The sequence below is a fragment of the Salvelinus sp. IW2-2015 genome, linkage group LG1, assembly GCF_002910315.2.
Source record: "Salvelinus sp. IW2-2015 linkage group LG1, ASM291031v2, whole genome shotgun sequence".
NCBI classification, from domain to species: Eukaryota; Metazoa; Chordata; class Actinopteri; order Salmoniformes; family Salmonidae; genus Salvelinus; species Salvelinus sp. IW2-2015.
Window position 1 is genome coordinate 33,021,005 of NC_036838.1, and position 17,268 is coordinate 33,038,272.

The 17,268-nt window shown below is 40.1% G+C and overlaps 1 protein-coding gene and 1 long non-coding RNA gene across 2 annotated transcripts in view; both read right to left on the reverse strand.

Moving 5' to 3' along the window:
* LOC139028024 (uncharacterized) overlaps nt 1-11,008 on the reverse strand; it is a 43,265-nt gene extending 32,257 nt beyond the window's left edge. Inside the window, exon 1 of the long non-coding RNA XR_011480159.1 lies at nt 10,874-11,008. This is a non-coding gene — a long non-coding RNA (uncharacterized lncRNA). The remainder of the gene's footprint in view (nt 1-10,873) is intronic.
* Nucleotides 11,009-12,527: 1,519 nt separating this feature from the next.
* LOC111965940 (homeobox protein Hox-C5-like) lies at nt 12,528-16,732 on the reverse strand. Its single transcript, XM_023990375.2, has 2 exons — nt 15,252-16,732; nt 12,528-14,282 (listed from the first exon to the last, which is right to left on the reverse strand). Exons 1-2 carry the CDS (start codon nt 15,757-15,759, stop codon nt 14,068-14,070), a joined length of 723 nt encoding a protein of 240 aa, XP_023846143.1. The 5' UTR covers nt 15,760-16,732; the 3' UTR covers nt 12,528-14,067.
* Between the last annotated feature and the right edge of the window lie 536 nt (nt 16,733-17,268).

The window sequence follows — 17,268 nt, forward strand, 5'->3', positions numbered from 1 at the left end:
CATTTAAAGTTTGATTAGATTTAGTCCTATTCTTTAACATAGATTTTTTATTGAGATGGAGACAGGAATCCAACTTGTCAATTATTAATTTGTAGACAAACTGGCATTCAAAATCCTTTAAATGTTGATATTTGGTTGTGTTGTCAACCAAACACAATTCAATATTGCTATTGTAATACAGTAAATTGTCTAAAGTTAAGGTTTTCTTACAAACTAATGTACAGTATTTATTCAACCTTAAAATGAGTAACATCCATGGCCACATATTGAGGTTAGCCTACTGTAAAGGCCTTCTTATGTCATCATAGAGAGCTTGAATGTTCAAGCTAGCATGCAAAGGTTGCAGCTCAGTGGAGATCTTCACAATTGCTTTAATAATCTGTACAGGATCTCGAACAGCTTGTACTATGTATCAGTTGTACTATGTACTTTTAATGTAATCTCAACTGCAATCCAGATCATTTGGTTGTACTATTAGATGAAGCACAGTGATAACACATTAAGTAGTTGTATAAATACCAAATATCTGACACGATATTACCATTTGAACTTTGTGCATTTAAATGGTTGACCATATTGAGATGACAACTAAACCAAAGATCAGACATTGTTTTTCTACTGGAATTTGGCTGTGCGTTTAGATGGTTGAACGCATAGTGATAACACATTGGGAACTCATCAAACTTCTGCCTGTCTTTTTGAGTGGGTGAATAAAGGTTGAAATCTCATTGATCAACGTCTCAACCAAATATTACCCAAATTTCCACGTTGAAATGACGTGGTGTGCACAGTGGGATAGATTAGTAGAGGCAAGATCCTGTGACCTCTGCACTGCCTCTCTCCACCCTCAAATCTTTTGTTGCACAAAATGTATGCCTTTATCTGAATCTCCTAATATGTCAGGCCTACTCCTGGAATGGATAGGCTTAAGCTACACAAAGGAACCGCGAGAAATAGCTTAAACACACCACAAACAAGTGAATATGCATGCGTAAAACTTAAATTTATTGTCAAATGTCTTTCAAAATTGCACTGAATGTAACCTTGCGGCTGTGTACCCCTTCCTAATCATAAATATTCCGTTTGGAAAAACAGAGGACACAAAGCGGCCACGTGACAGTAGAGATGAAAAATGACTTTCTATTATCCCCAAGGGTTTATTGTGTTCTTCATTACCATACTGACCGCTGGGTAACCCGAGTGTGGCACACTGAACAAACKAAATAGACTATGCCTATGCAAGACATCAAATAAAGGAACTCCCAGAAAAATACCTTGAATGTAAGCTACACTGATTAAATATAAACCTCACCGAGCAATAATGATATTAATATGAAGAATAAGAGTAAGCAGCATTTTCAAAAGGAAGTAATTGGCTATTTTGTCTGTTTTGTTTCATATTTGAGAACCTTAGCCTGCTTGATACAAATAGGCTAGTCTAAGAGAGGCCCTTGACTATCTATAAAGTCATTTCCTATAGGCTTATATGTGGGGGAACAAGACTATCGCTTTATTTACCATCCCCCACCGTCCTCTTTCTCTCTCATACCTTTCTCGCTGAAGCCACATTTAATATTAACTGGTAGACAGCTTGACCGGCGTTTCACCTCTTGCGTTTGACTCRTTCCAATAGTTCACTGCCAAGGGGTTATTGATGAAGAATCACCAATTAAATTTGTCTTAAAATCACATTTAGATCTGTTACCTCATTCAATAACTCAGTATAGGTAGAGATGGAAAGATGAACCCCTTGAKTAAATAATCTTAAGTTATTTTTATTATGGCAAATGGACGTTTCTTGAATCTATGGAAATCATATGGGCTCTGTTGCAATATGTAGGATTCTTCAACTCAACGCATGCTTTTGGAAAACGTCTTAAAACTACTCTGTCTGCATCCTCAACCCTCTGGTTTATGGGTTTTATGCGGGACAGAGACTATACATTTAGCCATTTCCTGAAATGTTGTGAGTTGGTGGTGATACCCACTTGAAAAGCACTTTCAATTGATTGCAGTAATAGATCAATGACATGCTATTTTATCCAATCAAACAGACACGCTTACTGAGCAATGCTGTTGCCATAGCATTCACTGAAAATAGTAAGGTAACCAACAATGACATTTGCAGGTACACTCTTAGAAAAATAAAAATATGGATAGAACCAAAAAGGATTCTATTGCTTGCTTCACATATGGCACCCCTAAAGGTTCTGTATGAACCCTTTTTTAGGGTTCTTTGATCAGAACCCCAGGGGTTATTTTTCACTGAACCAAAATTGGTTCCGTATTAGAAACTTTGGGTTCCATGTAGGGTTCTATATGGAACAAATTTCCATTCTATATAGAACCGTTAGGGGTGCCATATATGAAGCAAGCAGTTTAATTCATCAAGTTGGAAGACTCTTTCATATTCTTCTAGTCAGGATGTTCCAGTTCTCTAGTTTTCACAAACAGTTCTCCACAAATCCATGAAACCCGTTTGGCAATCAAATGATGTTAGATGTTAATGATGGAAAAAACAGCCTACATGTGTCTATTGATTGAATTTTGATCATTTAAAAGTTCCTTCACGTACACCACTTGAGATGCAGTCAGATAATGAATACTCTGTGCTTGCACAAAAGTTGACCCCAACATCATTAGTGTGTTTCTGGCCTACCAAGGACTGAAGTGTACTCGAGATCGATATTGATGATGAATCTTCAAAGATGATTAGCCTATATTGTAATCGTTTGTTAAAGCAATAAACTATTTATAATGGTGGGGAAATGGTTTTAATCCTTCATAAAACATGCAGTATTGAAATCCTACAGAATTGAAAGCTAACACAATAAAATACAATATTAGGCCTTAAAAAACAAGTTAGCCTACTATAGAAACTAATAAGTTCAGTTAACAAGTGTTTTTATGTAAAAGTGAAAGTTGAAAGGAGTATTCGGGGTGCAATAGCTGAGTATGACAGCATACTAGATTATTGATTGCACTGATTTAATAACTGAGGCATAGGCTTTTCTCAATGTTGTTAAGGGTTGGATAAGTGAGTAGAGGTGATAATAATTCAGAGGTGCATGGATGAAATATATAGCATGCAGGGTATGTTTATAGCATGCAGGGTATGTTTTTCAAATTAGGAGGACAGATCCGGAGAAATGTGGCCCTGATGGAAACTATAATATAATGCACATCATTCATTTTAAAGGTTAGGCCTATTGTTATTTTAAAAATGAAGTAAAAACATCACGTTATCAATACACATGTTTGAGCATAGAAGAATTACAGGTGGTACAACACTGCTTTGAGGAATTGGTGGAATTGACATGCATTGTAGCATCTTTACAGATAAATGTTAGCGTGATAATCCTGTATGAATATGGAATAACGATGAGTGAGAAAGTTACAGAGGGTCAAAGATCATACCCCCAAGTCATGCTAACCTCTCTCCACTACCAGTAACAAGGGAAGTTAGCATGTCTTGGGGGTATGATTTTTGACACTCTGGCTGGAGTCTCTGACAATTTTTAGGGCCTTCCTCTGACACTGCCTGGTATAGATTTCCTGGATGGCAGGGAGCTAATCCTAAGGATGTACTGGGCCGTTCCCACTACCCTCTGTAGCGTCTTGTGGTCGGATGCCAAGCAGTTGCCATACCATACGGTGATGCAGCCAGTCAAGATGCTCTCAATGGTGCAGCTGTAGAACTTTTTGAGGGCCCATGACAAATCTTTTCTGCCTCCTGAGGGGAAAGAGGCATTGTCGTACCCTCTTCACGACTGTGTTGGTGTGTTTGGGCCATGATAGATYCTTCACTTCAGTCCCATCGATGTGAATGGGGGTGTGCTCGGCCCTCCGTTTCCTGTAGTCCACGATCAGCTCCTTTGTCTTGCTGACATTGAGTGAGAGGTTGTTGTCCTGGCACCACACTGCCAGGTCTCTGACTTCCTCCCTATAGACTGTCTCATCGTAATCATCATCGTGATTGGCAAACTTAATGATGGTGTTGGAGTCTTGCGAGGCCACGCGGTTGTGGGTGAACAGGGAGTACAGGAAGATAATAATTTTGACAGGTTACCTTGGCGTTCTTGGGCACAGGAACTATGGTGGTCTGCTTGAAACATGTAGGTATTACAGACTGGGTCAGGAAGAGGTTGAAAATGTCAGTGAAGACATTTGCCAGTTGGTCAGCAGATTCTCTGAGTATGCGTCTTTGTAAGCCGTCTGACCTTATGGCCTTGTGAATGTTAAAGGGAAATGTTGAACATTGTCCACTTCATATTCATCTCCAGCACCACCCCAACATCAACATATGTGAMAATTTCAMATTTKTATGTTATGTAGTAAAAAAAAARATAGAGGCAGGTAAGTGTTTCCAATGACATCATCAGTGTGCATCATATGATTTTAACCAATTACAAGTAGGCATTGCCCACCAATTGTCTACTAATTGGTTGATGATGTCATTGGAAACATTTATCTTCCTCTATCCTTTTTACTACAAAACATAGAAATGTGGCTTTTTCACATATGTTGATGTTGGGGTGGRGCTGGAGATGATGAATATGAATTTGAACAATTTAGAAATTTGCCTTTAACCTGTTTACTCATATCACCTATAGAAAGCATGATCACACAGTCGTATAGAACACCTCACTAGAAAACCTCATGATAAGCTGTTAACCATACTGTTTACCAAGAGAGTTTTCATCTATATTTTTTCAGTGGGCTGTAAATTTACCACCACAACCTGATGCTGCCACTAAGACCGCACTCAACAAGMTGTATATGGCCAAAACCAAACAAGAAAATGCTCATCCGTAAGCGGCGCTCCTAGTGGCCTGTTATTTTAATGCAGGAAAACTGAAATCCGGCTTACCTAATTTCTACCAGCATGTCACCTGTGCAACTAGAGGCGAAACTCTAGATCACCTTTACTCCACACACAGAGACGCATACAAAGCTCTCCCTCGTCCTCCATTTGACAAATCTGACCATAACTCTATGCTTCTGATTCCTGCTTACAAGCACAAACTCAAACAGGAAGTACCAGTAACGCACTCAATACGGAAGTGGTCCGATGAAGCGGATGCTAAGCTACAGGACTTTTTCGCAAGCACAAACAGGAATATGTTCCGTTACTCATCCAATGGCATTGAGGAATTTAACACATCCGTCACCGGCTTCATTAATAAGTACATCGATGACATCGTCCCCACAGTGACCATCCGTACATATCCCAACCAGAAGCCATGGATTACAGGCAACATCCGCACTAAGCTAAAGGCTTGAGCTGCTGCTTTCAAGGAATTTAACACTAACCTGGACGCTTATAAAAAACATATGCTACGCCCTCTGACGAATCATCAGACATGTTTCAATTACACAACAATATAGCATGCCCAACATGACCATATTACACCCTGCGGAACCTCATAACAAACTCAACTTTTACTTTTAGAGTCAAGATCATTTAAAATTCCAGCGCCATCCCCTTCTATGATAACCCTAATGAATCAGGTAAATTTGAGAGAGAGATAAAGGAAACCAGCAGTGATTATGACCAYTGAAAACAGACTGGGCACCACATCTCCAATACACTTCCTTATAAATTCACTCACCGAGTCAGCATATAGGTCAATGTTATTCTCTGAGGYTGACCGGAACATATCCCAGTCCGCGTGATCAAAACAATCTTGACRYGTGGATTCCAATTGGTCAGACCAGCATTGAATGGTTCTAGTCACTTGTACATCCTGTTTGAGTTTCTGCCTCCTTTCTGCCTCCTATAAGACGGTAGGAGCAAGATGCTGCCCTCACTTYGGCAAATCCGACCACATCGCCATCATGCTCCTACCGTCTTATAGGCAGAAACTCAAACAGGATGTACCAGTGACGAGAACCATTTCTTAACCAGAAACCGTGGATGGATAGTGGCATTCGCGCAAAACTGAAAGCGCGAACCACCGCATTTAACCATGGAAAGAGGTCTGGGAATATGGCTGAATATTAACAGTGTAGTTATTCCCTCCGCAAGGCAATCAAACAAGCGAAATGCTGGTACAGGGACAAAGTGGAGTCGCAATTCAATGGCTCAGACACGAGACGTATGTGGCAGGGTCTACAGGAAATAACGGACTACAAAAAGAAAATCAGCCACATCACGTACACTGACGTCACGCTTCCAGACAAACTAAACACCTTCTTTGCCTACTTTGAGGATAATACAGTGCCACCGTCCCGGCTCGCTAATAACAACTGTGCCCCCACTCYTCCTTCTCCGTGGCCGACGTGAGTAATACATTTAAACGTGTTAATCTCTCGCAAGGTTGCTGGCCCACACGGCATCCATAGCCGCGTCCTCAGAGCATGCGTAGACCAGCTGGCTGGTGTGTTTACGGACATATTCAATCGCTCCCTATCCTAGTCTGCTGTACCCAGGAAGGCAAAGATAACTTAACTAAATGACTACCGCCCCGTAGCACTCACTTCTGTCATCATGAAGTGCTTTGCGAGACTAGTCAAGGATCATATCACCTGCACCTTACCGGCCACCCTAGACCCACTTCAGTTTGCATACCGCCCTAACAGGTCCACAGACGATGCAATTGCCATCACACTGCGCACTKCACACTGCCCTRTGCCATCTGGACAAGAGGAATACCTATGTAAGAATGCTGTTCATTGACTACAGCTCAGCATTCAACACCATAGTACCCTCMGAGCTCATCATCAAGCTGGAGGCCCTGGGCCTTGACCCCGCCCTGTGCAATTGGGTCCTGGACTTTCTGACTGGCCGCTCCCAGGTGGTGATGGTAGGGAACAACATCTCCACCTCACTGACCCTCAACACTGGGGCCCCACAAGGGTGTGTGCTCAACCCCCTCCTGTACTCCCTGTTCACACACGACTGCGTGGCCATGCACGCCTCCAACTCAATYCTCAAGTTTGCAGACGACACAACAGTAGTGGGCTTGATCACAACAACAACGAGAAAGCCTACAGGGAGGAGGTGAGGGCCCCCAGAGTGTGGTGTCAGGAAAACAACCTCTCACTCAAAGTCAACAAAACAAAGGAGATGATTGTGGACTTCAGGAAACAGCAGAGGGAGCACCCCCCTATCCACATCGAAGGRACGGCAGTGGAGAAAGTGGAAAGTTTTAAGTTCCTCGGCGTACACATCAACGACAAACTGAAATGGTCCAGCCACACAGACAGTGTGGTGAAGAAGGCGCAACGGCGCCTCTTCAACCTCAGGAGGCTGAAGAAATTTGGCTTGTCACCCAAAACCCTGACTAACTTTTACAGATCCACAATCGAGAGCATCCTGTCAGGCTGTATCACAGCCTGGTACGGCAACTGCTCCACCCTCAACCGCAAGGTTCTCCAGAGGGTGGTGCAGTCTGCACAACGCATCACCAGGTGCAAACTACCTGCCCTCCATGACACCTATAGCACCCGATGTCACAGGAAGGCAAAAAAAATAATCAAAGACAATAACCACCGGAGCCACTGCCTGCTCACCTCGCTACCATCCAGAAGGCGAGGTCAGTACAGGTGCATCAAAACTGGGGCCGAGAGACTGAAGAACAGCTTCTATCTCAAGGCCATCAGACTGCTAAACAGCAATCACTAACTCAGAGAGGCTGCTGCCTACATGGGGACCCAATCACTGGCTACTTTAACAAATGGATCACTAGTCACTTTAACAATGCCACTTWAATAATTCTTACATATCTTACATTACTCATATCATATGTATATACTGTATTTTATACCATCTATTGCACCTTGCCTATGCCRCTCACTCGGCCATCGTTCATCCATGTATTTATTACACCCCTTTTAGATTTGTGTGTATTAGGTAGTTGTTGGGGAACTGTTAGATTACTTAGATATTACTGCACTGTCGGAACCAGAAGCATTTCACTACACTCGCATTAACATCTGCTAACCATGTGTATGTGGCAAATAACATTTGATTTGAAGCCAGCAGTTTTGTTGTTGCTTCAATTACACAATGCTATAAGCATGCCCAACATGACCATATTACACCCTTGCGGAACCTCATAACAAACTCAACTTTTCATTTTAGAGTCAAGATCATTCAAAATGTATAGCGGTGGCCTGTAGTATTTTTTAAAGTCTCATTATAACATTGAATATCACAGATACCTGTCCAATGTTATGTTAAAAAGGATCAGGCCCTTTTTTWTTTWTTTTTGCCTAAAATGACATACYCAAATATAACTGCTTGTAACTCAGGACCTGAAGCAAGGATATGCATATGCTTGATAACATTTGAAAGGAAACACTTTGAAGATTGTGGAAAAGTGAAATTWATTTAGGAGAATATAACACATTAGATCTGGAAGATAATACAAACAAAAAAACATGCGTTTTCTATGTTCTTTGTTGTTCCATCATCTTTGAAATGCAAGAGAAAGGCCATAATATAATATTGCAGTTTAGGCGCAATTTAGATTGTGACCACTAGATGGCAGCAGTGTGTGTGCAAMGTTTCAGATTGATCCAGTGAAACATTGCAATACTGAACAATATCTACCCAAATGTGCCGAATTGGTCAATAGATACATTTTCAAGTTCATAACTACAGAGAACCTACAAAAATGATATGGTAATACAAAATGTAAGTTTACACACTCCCAGGAATGTCATACATGATGGATCATTAGCTTATATACTAACTTTCGCACTTCTAGATGGCCGGGTGGAGTGGGTGTGGAGCCAGAGACAGCAGGGGCTCAAACTGTAGAACCCAGTTCACACATTTGAATTTCAAAATATATTTTATCAAGCAAAACTATACTACATTTTATCTCTGGGACCCTCAGGATGACAAATCAGAGCAAGATTACTGAATGTAAGAACATGATTTAGCTTCAGAGGTGAATGTATCAATCCAGTTGSTGTGATAAAAGTTTTCTGTTGTTGTGCACTCTCCTCAAACAATAGCATGGTATCTTTTCACTGTAATAGCTACTGTAAATTGGACAGTGCAGTTAGATTAACAAGAATTTAAGTTTTCTGCCCATATAAGACATGTCTATGTCCTGGAAAGTTTGCTGTTACTACGGGACACTGAACCCGTAGAGGTTTAATGAGGCCAGAATTGCAGCAGTCTGTAGAGAGTAGTCAAACAGACATGACATCACATGACCCAATCGTTATATCCTRAACCATAATATGGATCTGGCCCTGACTGTATCTGTCATGTAAAAAATGTATTCCAGCAATATTGACATTTTTGTTGATATTCAATTCATTCAGAAATTAGCTCCTGTCTACATTTCCTGGGCTACTGGTGAAGCCTAAGCTAGGCTACTCATGGAAACTTCCATACAGCCTCTGGGGGAAACYATTCAAAACAAACATCAAACAAAGAATGAAACAAATCACCACTTGTAAAACCTGTCTATTGAACTAACAGCAAGCCACCATCTAACGTTAAACACAAGCAAACCACTAGGCCTACCCAGCTGGGATTTTTTAAGTTAAATTCAGAGGGCCGGAAAATTAGACTTGCACAATCTGTTCCTGTGTTCAGTAAGGACCGGGAGTCTCTAATGAATGAATGGGTGCCTGCGATACTGGYAGGCATCACAGGRTTTAATGGTCCAACCGGCTGGTATGCTCGCTACAAACTTTGAGATTGAATAATTGCTATYACAAACCACGTTACCATTCAAAGTTTTTATGCGAGTAAAGTCATAGCTTATTTTTTTTTAAATCACGACAGCTGTGATGGAAACAGAGAGTGTCGGTACAATTTTATAAATGCGACAAATAATTTGTTCATTCGAGATGGTGAGCTGTTTTTGTCGTAAAATTAATTGTGCGAGAAATGGCGGTGGAAACGCCTTTATGCTCAAATATTGAAATAATAACCATAATGTCGAAGAAAACTTGGAGTCACACGATGATATGGTGTGTCCTCCCACTAAGACTCGGGAAACCATGCAGTTTATTAGAATATTTCTGAAATTAAATTATGATGAACTTCACAGGGTGGTGAAAGTGCACTGTGATGTTGATGCTCCTTGCCAATAAATATAGAGGGTCTTATTCTGCCTGACTGCCGCTTATCCATAATAATCTCATCATGTAGACTATACACCTTTATGCGGTTTGTAGAATATATATCTGTCGACAAGTTGGATTGAAACCTAGCTTCTAAGTAGCCTGATAGCAGCAGAATGGTTCCTTTGTAGACTACCCCCCACCCACACCCCCACCCCACTCACACAGACACAGACACAATACTATTCAATACAGTGAGCTGTGATTAACTTTTKAAATTAAGTTGATAGCCTACAATTGCCTTGCTTCCATGTTGAATTTTTAAAGGAGTTATTATTTGTTCATTACTAATCAACCCATTTTGTTTTATGTTCATGTTCCCTTAAAAACATTAAGCTATTAACCCTGTATAAATGGTGATTGCTGAATCAAAGCTGATTGTTTGCTGCATCAACGAAACAAAATTAACTCAAAGACAATCACATTGCAATGTTGAAGTCTAATTATGTAACGACAACTCCACACACGTCGAGAGAACACAGGGGGCTTCCGATATGCTACAAGCTACAAAGACCTAAATGAAACGCACTTAGCCTATACTGAACTGTTAACCCCCACAGCATCACATCTATACCACATGCAAATAGTCTACCTTTAAAAGTAATCTGAGTTGAGAGAAAATGCCAACATGTAAAGAGCCTAATTGAAAACCATTCGCGCCAGATCACCAAGGCATTTATCAGGCTAACATTAAAATAACAGTATTAATTAACCCCCCTGGTGTTACAAGGGGCAGGTGTCTATTTCATTACCAGCAAGATAAACAAGATTATTAACTTACTGCACCGTCTGGGAACCATTTGCCTGAGTCAAACGATGAGAGTGCAGAGTATTGAGGGCTAGATGGTCCTTACTAAACGCCTCATACACCACCGTCCACTCAGATACGAGCGTCCAACAGCTGCGATTCACGACAGTTAAGATTACATATGATGTAAATATATCGAGGACTGGGTTGTCAGCTCTCCCAAACCATAAAACTTACTTTAATGGCATCACGTGTTCCCCGCGAGCCACTCAGGGTCAGCGCCCTAGGCCCTTCTGCATACACAACCTCCAAAAGTTTAAAAGTACAAAAGACAGACAGACGGAAACAAAAAAGGACGCTATCCAATAGAACAAAAAAAAAACTACTCTACGCGTCAAGTCTGAAACTGACATACCCGATAGGTATGTCAGACGTACGACTTCTTGGGGGAACTATAACCACAATAATGAAGAGGTGAGTCATGTTTGTTTCATTCTTTCTGACATGGAACAGGGTTTGACATGTAAATAGTGTTGGGGAAATACTGTACCAAGAAGTCGCAGAAGACTGCAAGGTAGACACCAGTTTATCCTCTTGTGGAAAGGACTCCTTCACATGTGAAAGGGCTTGAGGAGGGGAGGGGTTGTCCAGCACTGTTTACCTGTGTTGATATGTTTGAGACAGCAAGGTTGATGCTGCGTGATGACGGCTCCAGAGGTTCCTCCTGAGTTTTTTATTTACATGGTGTCATACTGCTCCCGGTGTAGGATCATGGAGGCAAGGCATGTAGGCTACTATTACAGACAGACAAGATAGTTGACCCTAATAATTAAACCAAACCAGAATTCTCTATAACCAGCGGTTTTTAAAATGATCGATGCAAAAGTGATACTTTAGTGCATGTTTCCGTCAAAGGTGGCTCCATAAATGTGTTTTTGATCGAAAAGTTCCGTCAGAAACATTGATATGGACAACATGTGACATTAAGGAAGAAATCATGTTTGGACCTGTTGTGAGTTCAAATACATTTTAAATKATAGTTTCGGGTCCAAAGTTGGTGGATCATTCAAAACGACAAGAGAAAGCTTTTACGTTGTCACATAAGTTAGATATTGTGTTGAATGTTCCTGGAAATAGCCAAAGAGAATAATATAGTATTTCTAGTTCAACTGCTGCTTGGGACTTTGATTAAAAGTTTACTTTTCCCAATGAAAATGATATTAATTTTGTCAATCTTGGGTGATTAAGTTAGTATTTTAGCAAAATGAACAGATTGGTTACATCAAATGGAATTAGCGTTTTCTCCTGTATTCAGAGCCTTCCTGAAAGTGCATCTGTTTCGCTAGACAGGAAACAACTGTCGTTGTTTGAGCGGTGTTAGGGAAAGCTGTAAAGTTTTATGACACGACAGGGCCATAAAGTTTTACAGGCATCCGTCTGTACTGTAAACAATTACTAAGGAAGTGGAGCCTGACAGTGAACCGGCGAGCACGTTGAGAACTGCTAAGGGCCAAAGAGTAAAAAAACAACCAATTCTTCTTGGAGTTGGCTAATCAAACCGCTACTGAATTAGCCGCACAAAGTTCCAGTATACCATTATACTTTCCCACACACCGTTTTCCCCGTGACATATTCAAAAGACATAGTTGTAATATGAAGCACATACGACGCTGTTTTTTCCCCCCAAATTCACCCATCTTTATTTCATGACTTAAAACACAAACATAGCACGAATGCCTTTCTCCTCAAGATTTCAGTTCACTTCAACGATAAAACTTCAGCTATCTATAATCAAGATGAGCAAATTTAAATCTAAGCTATACTATGGTGCTAACTGTTCTAGTTAATATAGGTAATTCAATTATTCAAGTGCATTTCGTTCCAGAGGATCATCCTMCGTTAAACCACTCAATAGATTATTATTATTTCTACAAAGTGAAAAGAAACTTGGTCAAGAATATGTTCAATGTAATATGTGAATTTGTTTTACCTACAAGGCCTTCAAAGTTGTATATGTGAGGAATGAGTCTCCTGCCTCATGACAACCTTTATGTCAACCCAAAATCTCACATTAGTTGGAGAGATACGTTTTCAGAAGAAAAGGAATACCATGTTTGTGTTCTTCACTTTCAAACCTTAGGCACATTAATAATGAATCATTATTGAAGTGAACATAAGTTACACATTAGGCCTACATAAATTCTAGACTACAGGTTGTCTTTTTGTTTGCCCATGTTCCCCATTAATCTTACATTTGCAGGAAATGTAGGATGTGTGGGCTATTGCCCAATTCTCAGCTGTAATCTGCCACTACATGTATTTTTCGTGTTTTACAGAATATTTTAAATTGCTAATAATGATTTGTGACAAATGTAATGCTGTGGTTTAAAAACAAATCCCAGGATCATACTTGGCACATTGAGTCAGATCTTAGTCAACAATCAGGCCAAATATTATGTTTCCCCCAAATATGAAGCCCCTGCCTATACTGGCAAGTTATGTAGCCTAATACAATATACCTTTTCACAYGAGGAACCCATTCACAGTATACATGTTAACTACGAAATGTATAGTAAGGTTTAAGTATATCACTGTTCTCACCACACTTTATGTCCAAAACCAATCCTTTTATGTGGACTATTTTAAATACAATCACAGAATGATATAGCCCTCGCAATTTACTAAAATGTGTCTATGTTACATCTTAAGATCCCTGGTTGTTTAAACGGGGCTGATAAAAAACACAAACAGAAAATAATTACTTAAGGAGTTTGAAGATAAACTACAAGGAATTTACCTTCTTGATGTTTTTTTATATAAATAATAGGCACCTCTCACGAAGAAAACAATAGTGATAGTACAGTGGTAATACGATAATAACAATAAAACGTTCAACTTTAAAATACTTTAAGGTAAAAAAAAGGGAAGTGATGAAATGTTACAATTTTCGCTAATTAATATATTTCAAGCGTTTCCATTCTCACAAGTTATATAAGACTCTGCTGAACAAGTACATATTCAAAGATAGAAAATAAAACAATACAATATTCAAACCAAATGACAGGTATATTACATAATCAGATCCATAATCGAAGAATGTTCAATATTTTTCATCACACTGAAACATCGCATCACAAAAGTCACTGTTTGGAAACATGGGTGGTGCTGACAGTCTTTGAATGACATCTCTAAGGAACGTTGATAACGTTTGAAAATGGCTCCATGTTTTAGATTGACTCTTTAATTTTAAGCTTTGAGTCCTTCTTCCACTTCATTCGGCGGTTCTGGAACCAGATTTTGATCTGCCTCTCGTTCAGACAGAGAGTATGGGCGATCTCGATGCGCCTACGACGCGTCAGATACCGGTTGAAATGGAACTCTTTCTCCAACTCCAGAGTTTGGTAGCGCGTGTAACTCGTCCTTGACCTTTTACCGTCAGCCTCTGGAGTGTAATTGAGAGAACAATCATCTGTGACCACACTGGAAATGTGACAATTCATAGAAACATTCTCAACATTATCACTTAAAATATGTCTTAACTTGTCAATGGACATGCAATGACTTGTAGCATATCAATTAATAAGAATGAATAGCAAAACACAGCCTCTTCTGTGACTATATCCTGTGAAAATATTACTTTAACATTTTAAAGTTACTGTATGGCTTAATGAATATAGCCTATATGAGGGTAGCTGGATGGCTGGATAAATGGTAATCAATGTGGAGCTGCGTGAGTTACCAAAACCCCGCAAAAGGTGTCCATTCGGGTTCACTCAATGAAACTACAATGATTGTATTACTAGTAGGCTTATTACTAATAATATTATTGTTATTATAATAATCATTATTATTATAACTACAATTAAAACAAGAACAAGGTGGTTACAGTTACAGAAATATCATTTGTCCCTCTAAAGTAGGTTACATGCCCTGTTACATAACACAGAATAAGTTGCCATGGCAAGTAAGTAGACTATTCAAATTTTATGAACGTTCAGTTAAAGTGCACAGTGAAATCCAMAATCTCACCCTTCAACTCTCCTTAAAATAAGCATCATAGGCCTACTTATCATACTATCTTGTTTTGATTCTAAATAAAGTAGAATGAAAACGTTGTTTGTTGAGATTTTTAAGGGACTTGTGTCTCCCTTATCCAATGACCCCGTCATAAATTTGGACGCAGATCGCTTCTTCGGTGTAACAGGACATTTTTACGAGCAATTGATGACTTTGTCATAAAATTTACGACTGCGAGTTTTATTATTTCCGAATACAGCCTATAAAACTCAAGTAAGAAAAACTGTGAATGGACTCAGGAGGGTAAAAATAGAGACACACATGGAGGAGAGAGGGTGTGAGAAAGAAACTTCCCTTTGTACAGAATAAAGAAAAGATATACATGAAACTTTACCGTGACCCATGTGTAGTTTAGTCATCCAGGGATATATTTGTGGTTGCGGTTCGCTGGTTTGTGGCTGAGTAGAATGGTTTCCTTGTCTTACTGGCTGGACGGGTTGCAAAGTTACGACTTTGATCTCGCCTGTTTGAGTCTTGCAGATATGCATTTCGCTGAAATCCGAGTCCGTCTCGGGTTTGCGACAATACAGTCCGAGATTTAGAGAACCCTGGCGGCTTGTCTGCTCGTTCATGTGGCGTCTCTGGGAAGCGTCTCCTGTGGAAGACTCTGGTCGTGGTGTAAGGTCGCCAGGATTGCCATGCAGCCCAGAGTTCATCTCTACCATGCCAAGGGAGCTCGAAGACGGCGGGGACGCGAATGACCCCCGGTGATCATGCCCTCCAAAACCACAGTAGCCGGACAAGTTGAGTTCGGGGCTAGAGCCGTATCCATGGTTGTTCAAAGCGAAGGCTGACGCCTCGTGAGTTTGCTTAAACAATGAGTTGGCTACGTAAGAGCTCATTTCAAGAGAAAACGCTAAGGAAACGAAATGGAAGCATTTATATGGACTAAATTACTGCATTCAAGTTTTTATGTAACCCGATAATTGTAAAATATGTAGGCCTACAGATAGCAGTTGTAACGGTTTGTTATTATTATTGCGTTTGATTTGTAGCTCTTTTGAAGTTCATGGGGTTTTATCCTAAAAATGACCACGATTTATAGGTGGGTGATTTTTTATTTTTTTCTCCATTGCCCAAATATGGGATGTTTAAAAATAATCACGTGCTCGTATCGGCCAGTCATAAATTTGGTTAGATCACACTTGGAGGTTATTGATGGAAATAGGAGAAACGCCTGATATCCGGGCAGCAGGGACCCCGTTGGGGCACTGGCGGTGCAGTGCTGGACGAAAGGCCGAGAGCGTCACCTGGTGCCAGGGATGGATAAGACCATAAAACACACAAGCCCCCCCACATGCAAACTATGTAGTAATCAACACAACATTTGTGTGGTGTGCATAGGATAGAACTGCATTGAAGGCCTAATGTTAAAGTTTGTTATAACCAGTTGCAGACRAACGAATTGATTACCACCAAAACTACCGATAGTAAAGGGGGATAAGGAAAGGGGGATACCTAGTCAGTTGTACAACTGAATGCCTTCAAATGAAATGTGTTTTCCGCATTTAACCCAACCCCTCTGAATCAGAGAGGTGCAGGGGGCTGCCTTAATCGACATCCACCTCTTCGGCGCTCGGGGAACAATGGGTTAACTGCCTTGCTCAGCGGCAGAACGACAGATGTTTACCTTGTCAGCTCGGGGATTCGTTCCAGCAACCTATAGGTATAAAATCATCMTTAAAAGTGTAGCATAGAGCAGGCAGTTGGTCTCCAAACTGTAAAAGGCAATAGAATAGGCAGCATCAATGGTGGCTACATAATGTCTGACCACAACTTTATGCAAAATTCCCACTGGGCACAGACATAAATTCAACGTCTATTCCACGTTGGTTCAACTTGGAAATAACGTTGATTCAACCCGTGTGTGCCAAGTGGGTTGTCAGTAGCATTTATTTCATTGTTTGTCACAATAAACAGATAATAGTAATAAAATGTAATGATAATAATATTAATGGGCTAAACAATCATTTGCTATGGCATATTACTTTGGCCAGCTGATATTCAGTCAACGTAATAGCAGTGCATGAGAACATTCTACTTGTTTGGGTCGCTATACTGTAAGTACACTGTTTAGCCCATTAATATTATTATTATTACATTTTCACTATATGTTTTATATCGTACTTTAGGCCTATCTGGGATTGTTTTCTAAATGGCTTGACTGACCACTAGGAACAATTTTCTCGATAAGGCAGGTATGCCAGAATTCGAATTCGACGTGAATAATTGTGCGTAATTGTATAGCCTACAACGACTGATAGCCTACTTAGAATGATAATGCCAACGTTGATGATAATGGTGATAATAATAACAGTAACCCTAAGTTATCTTTATTCAAGTTGCATCAT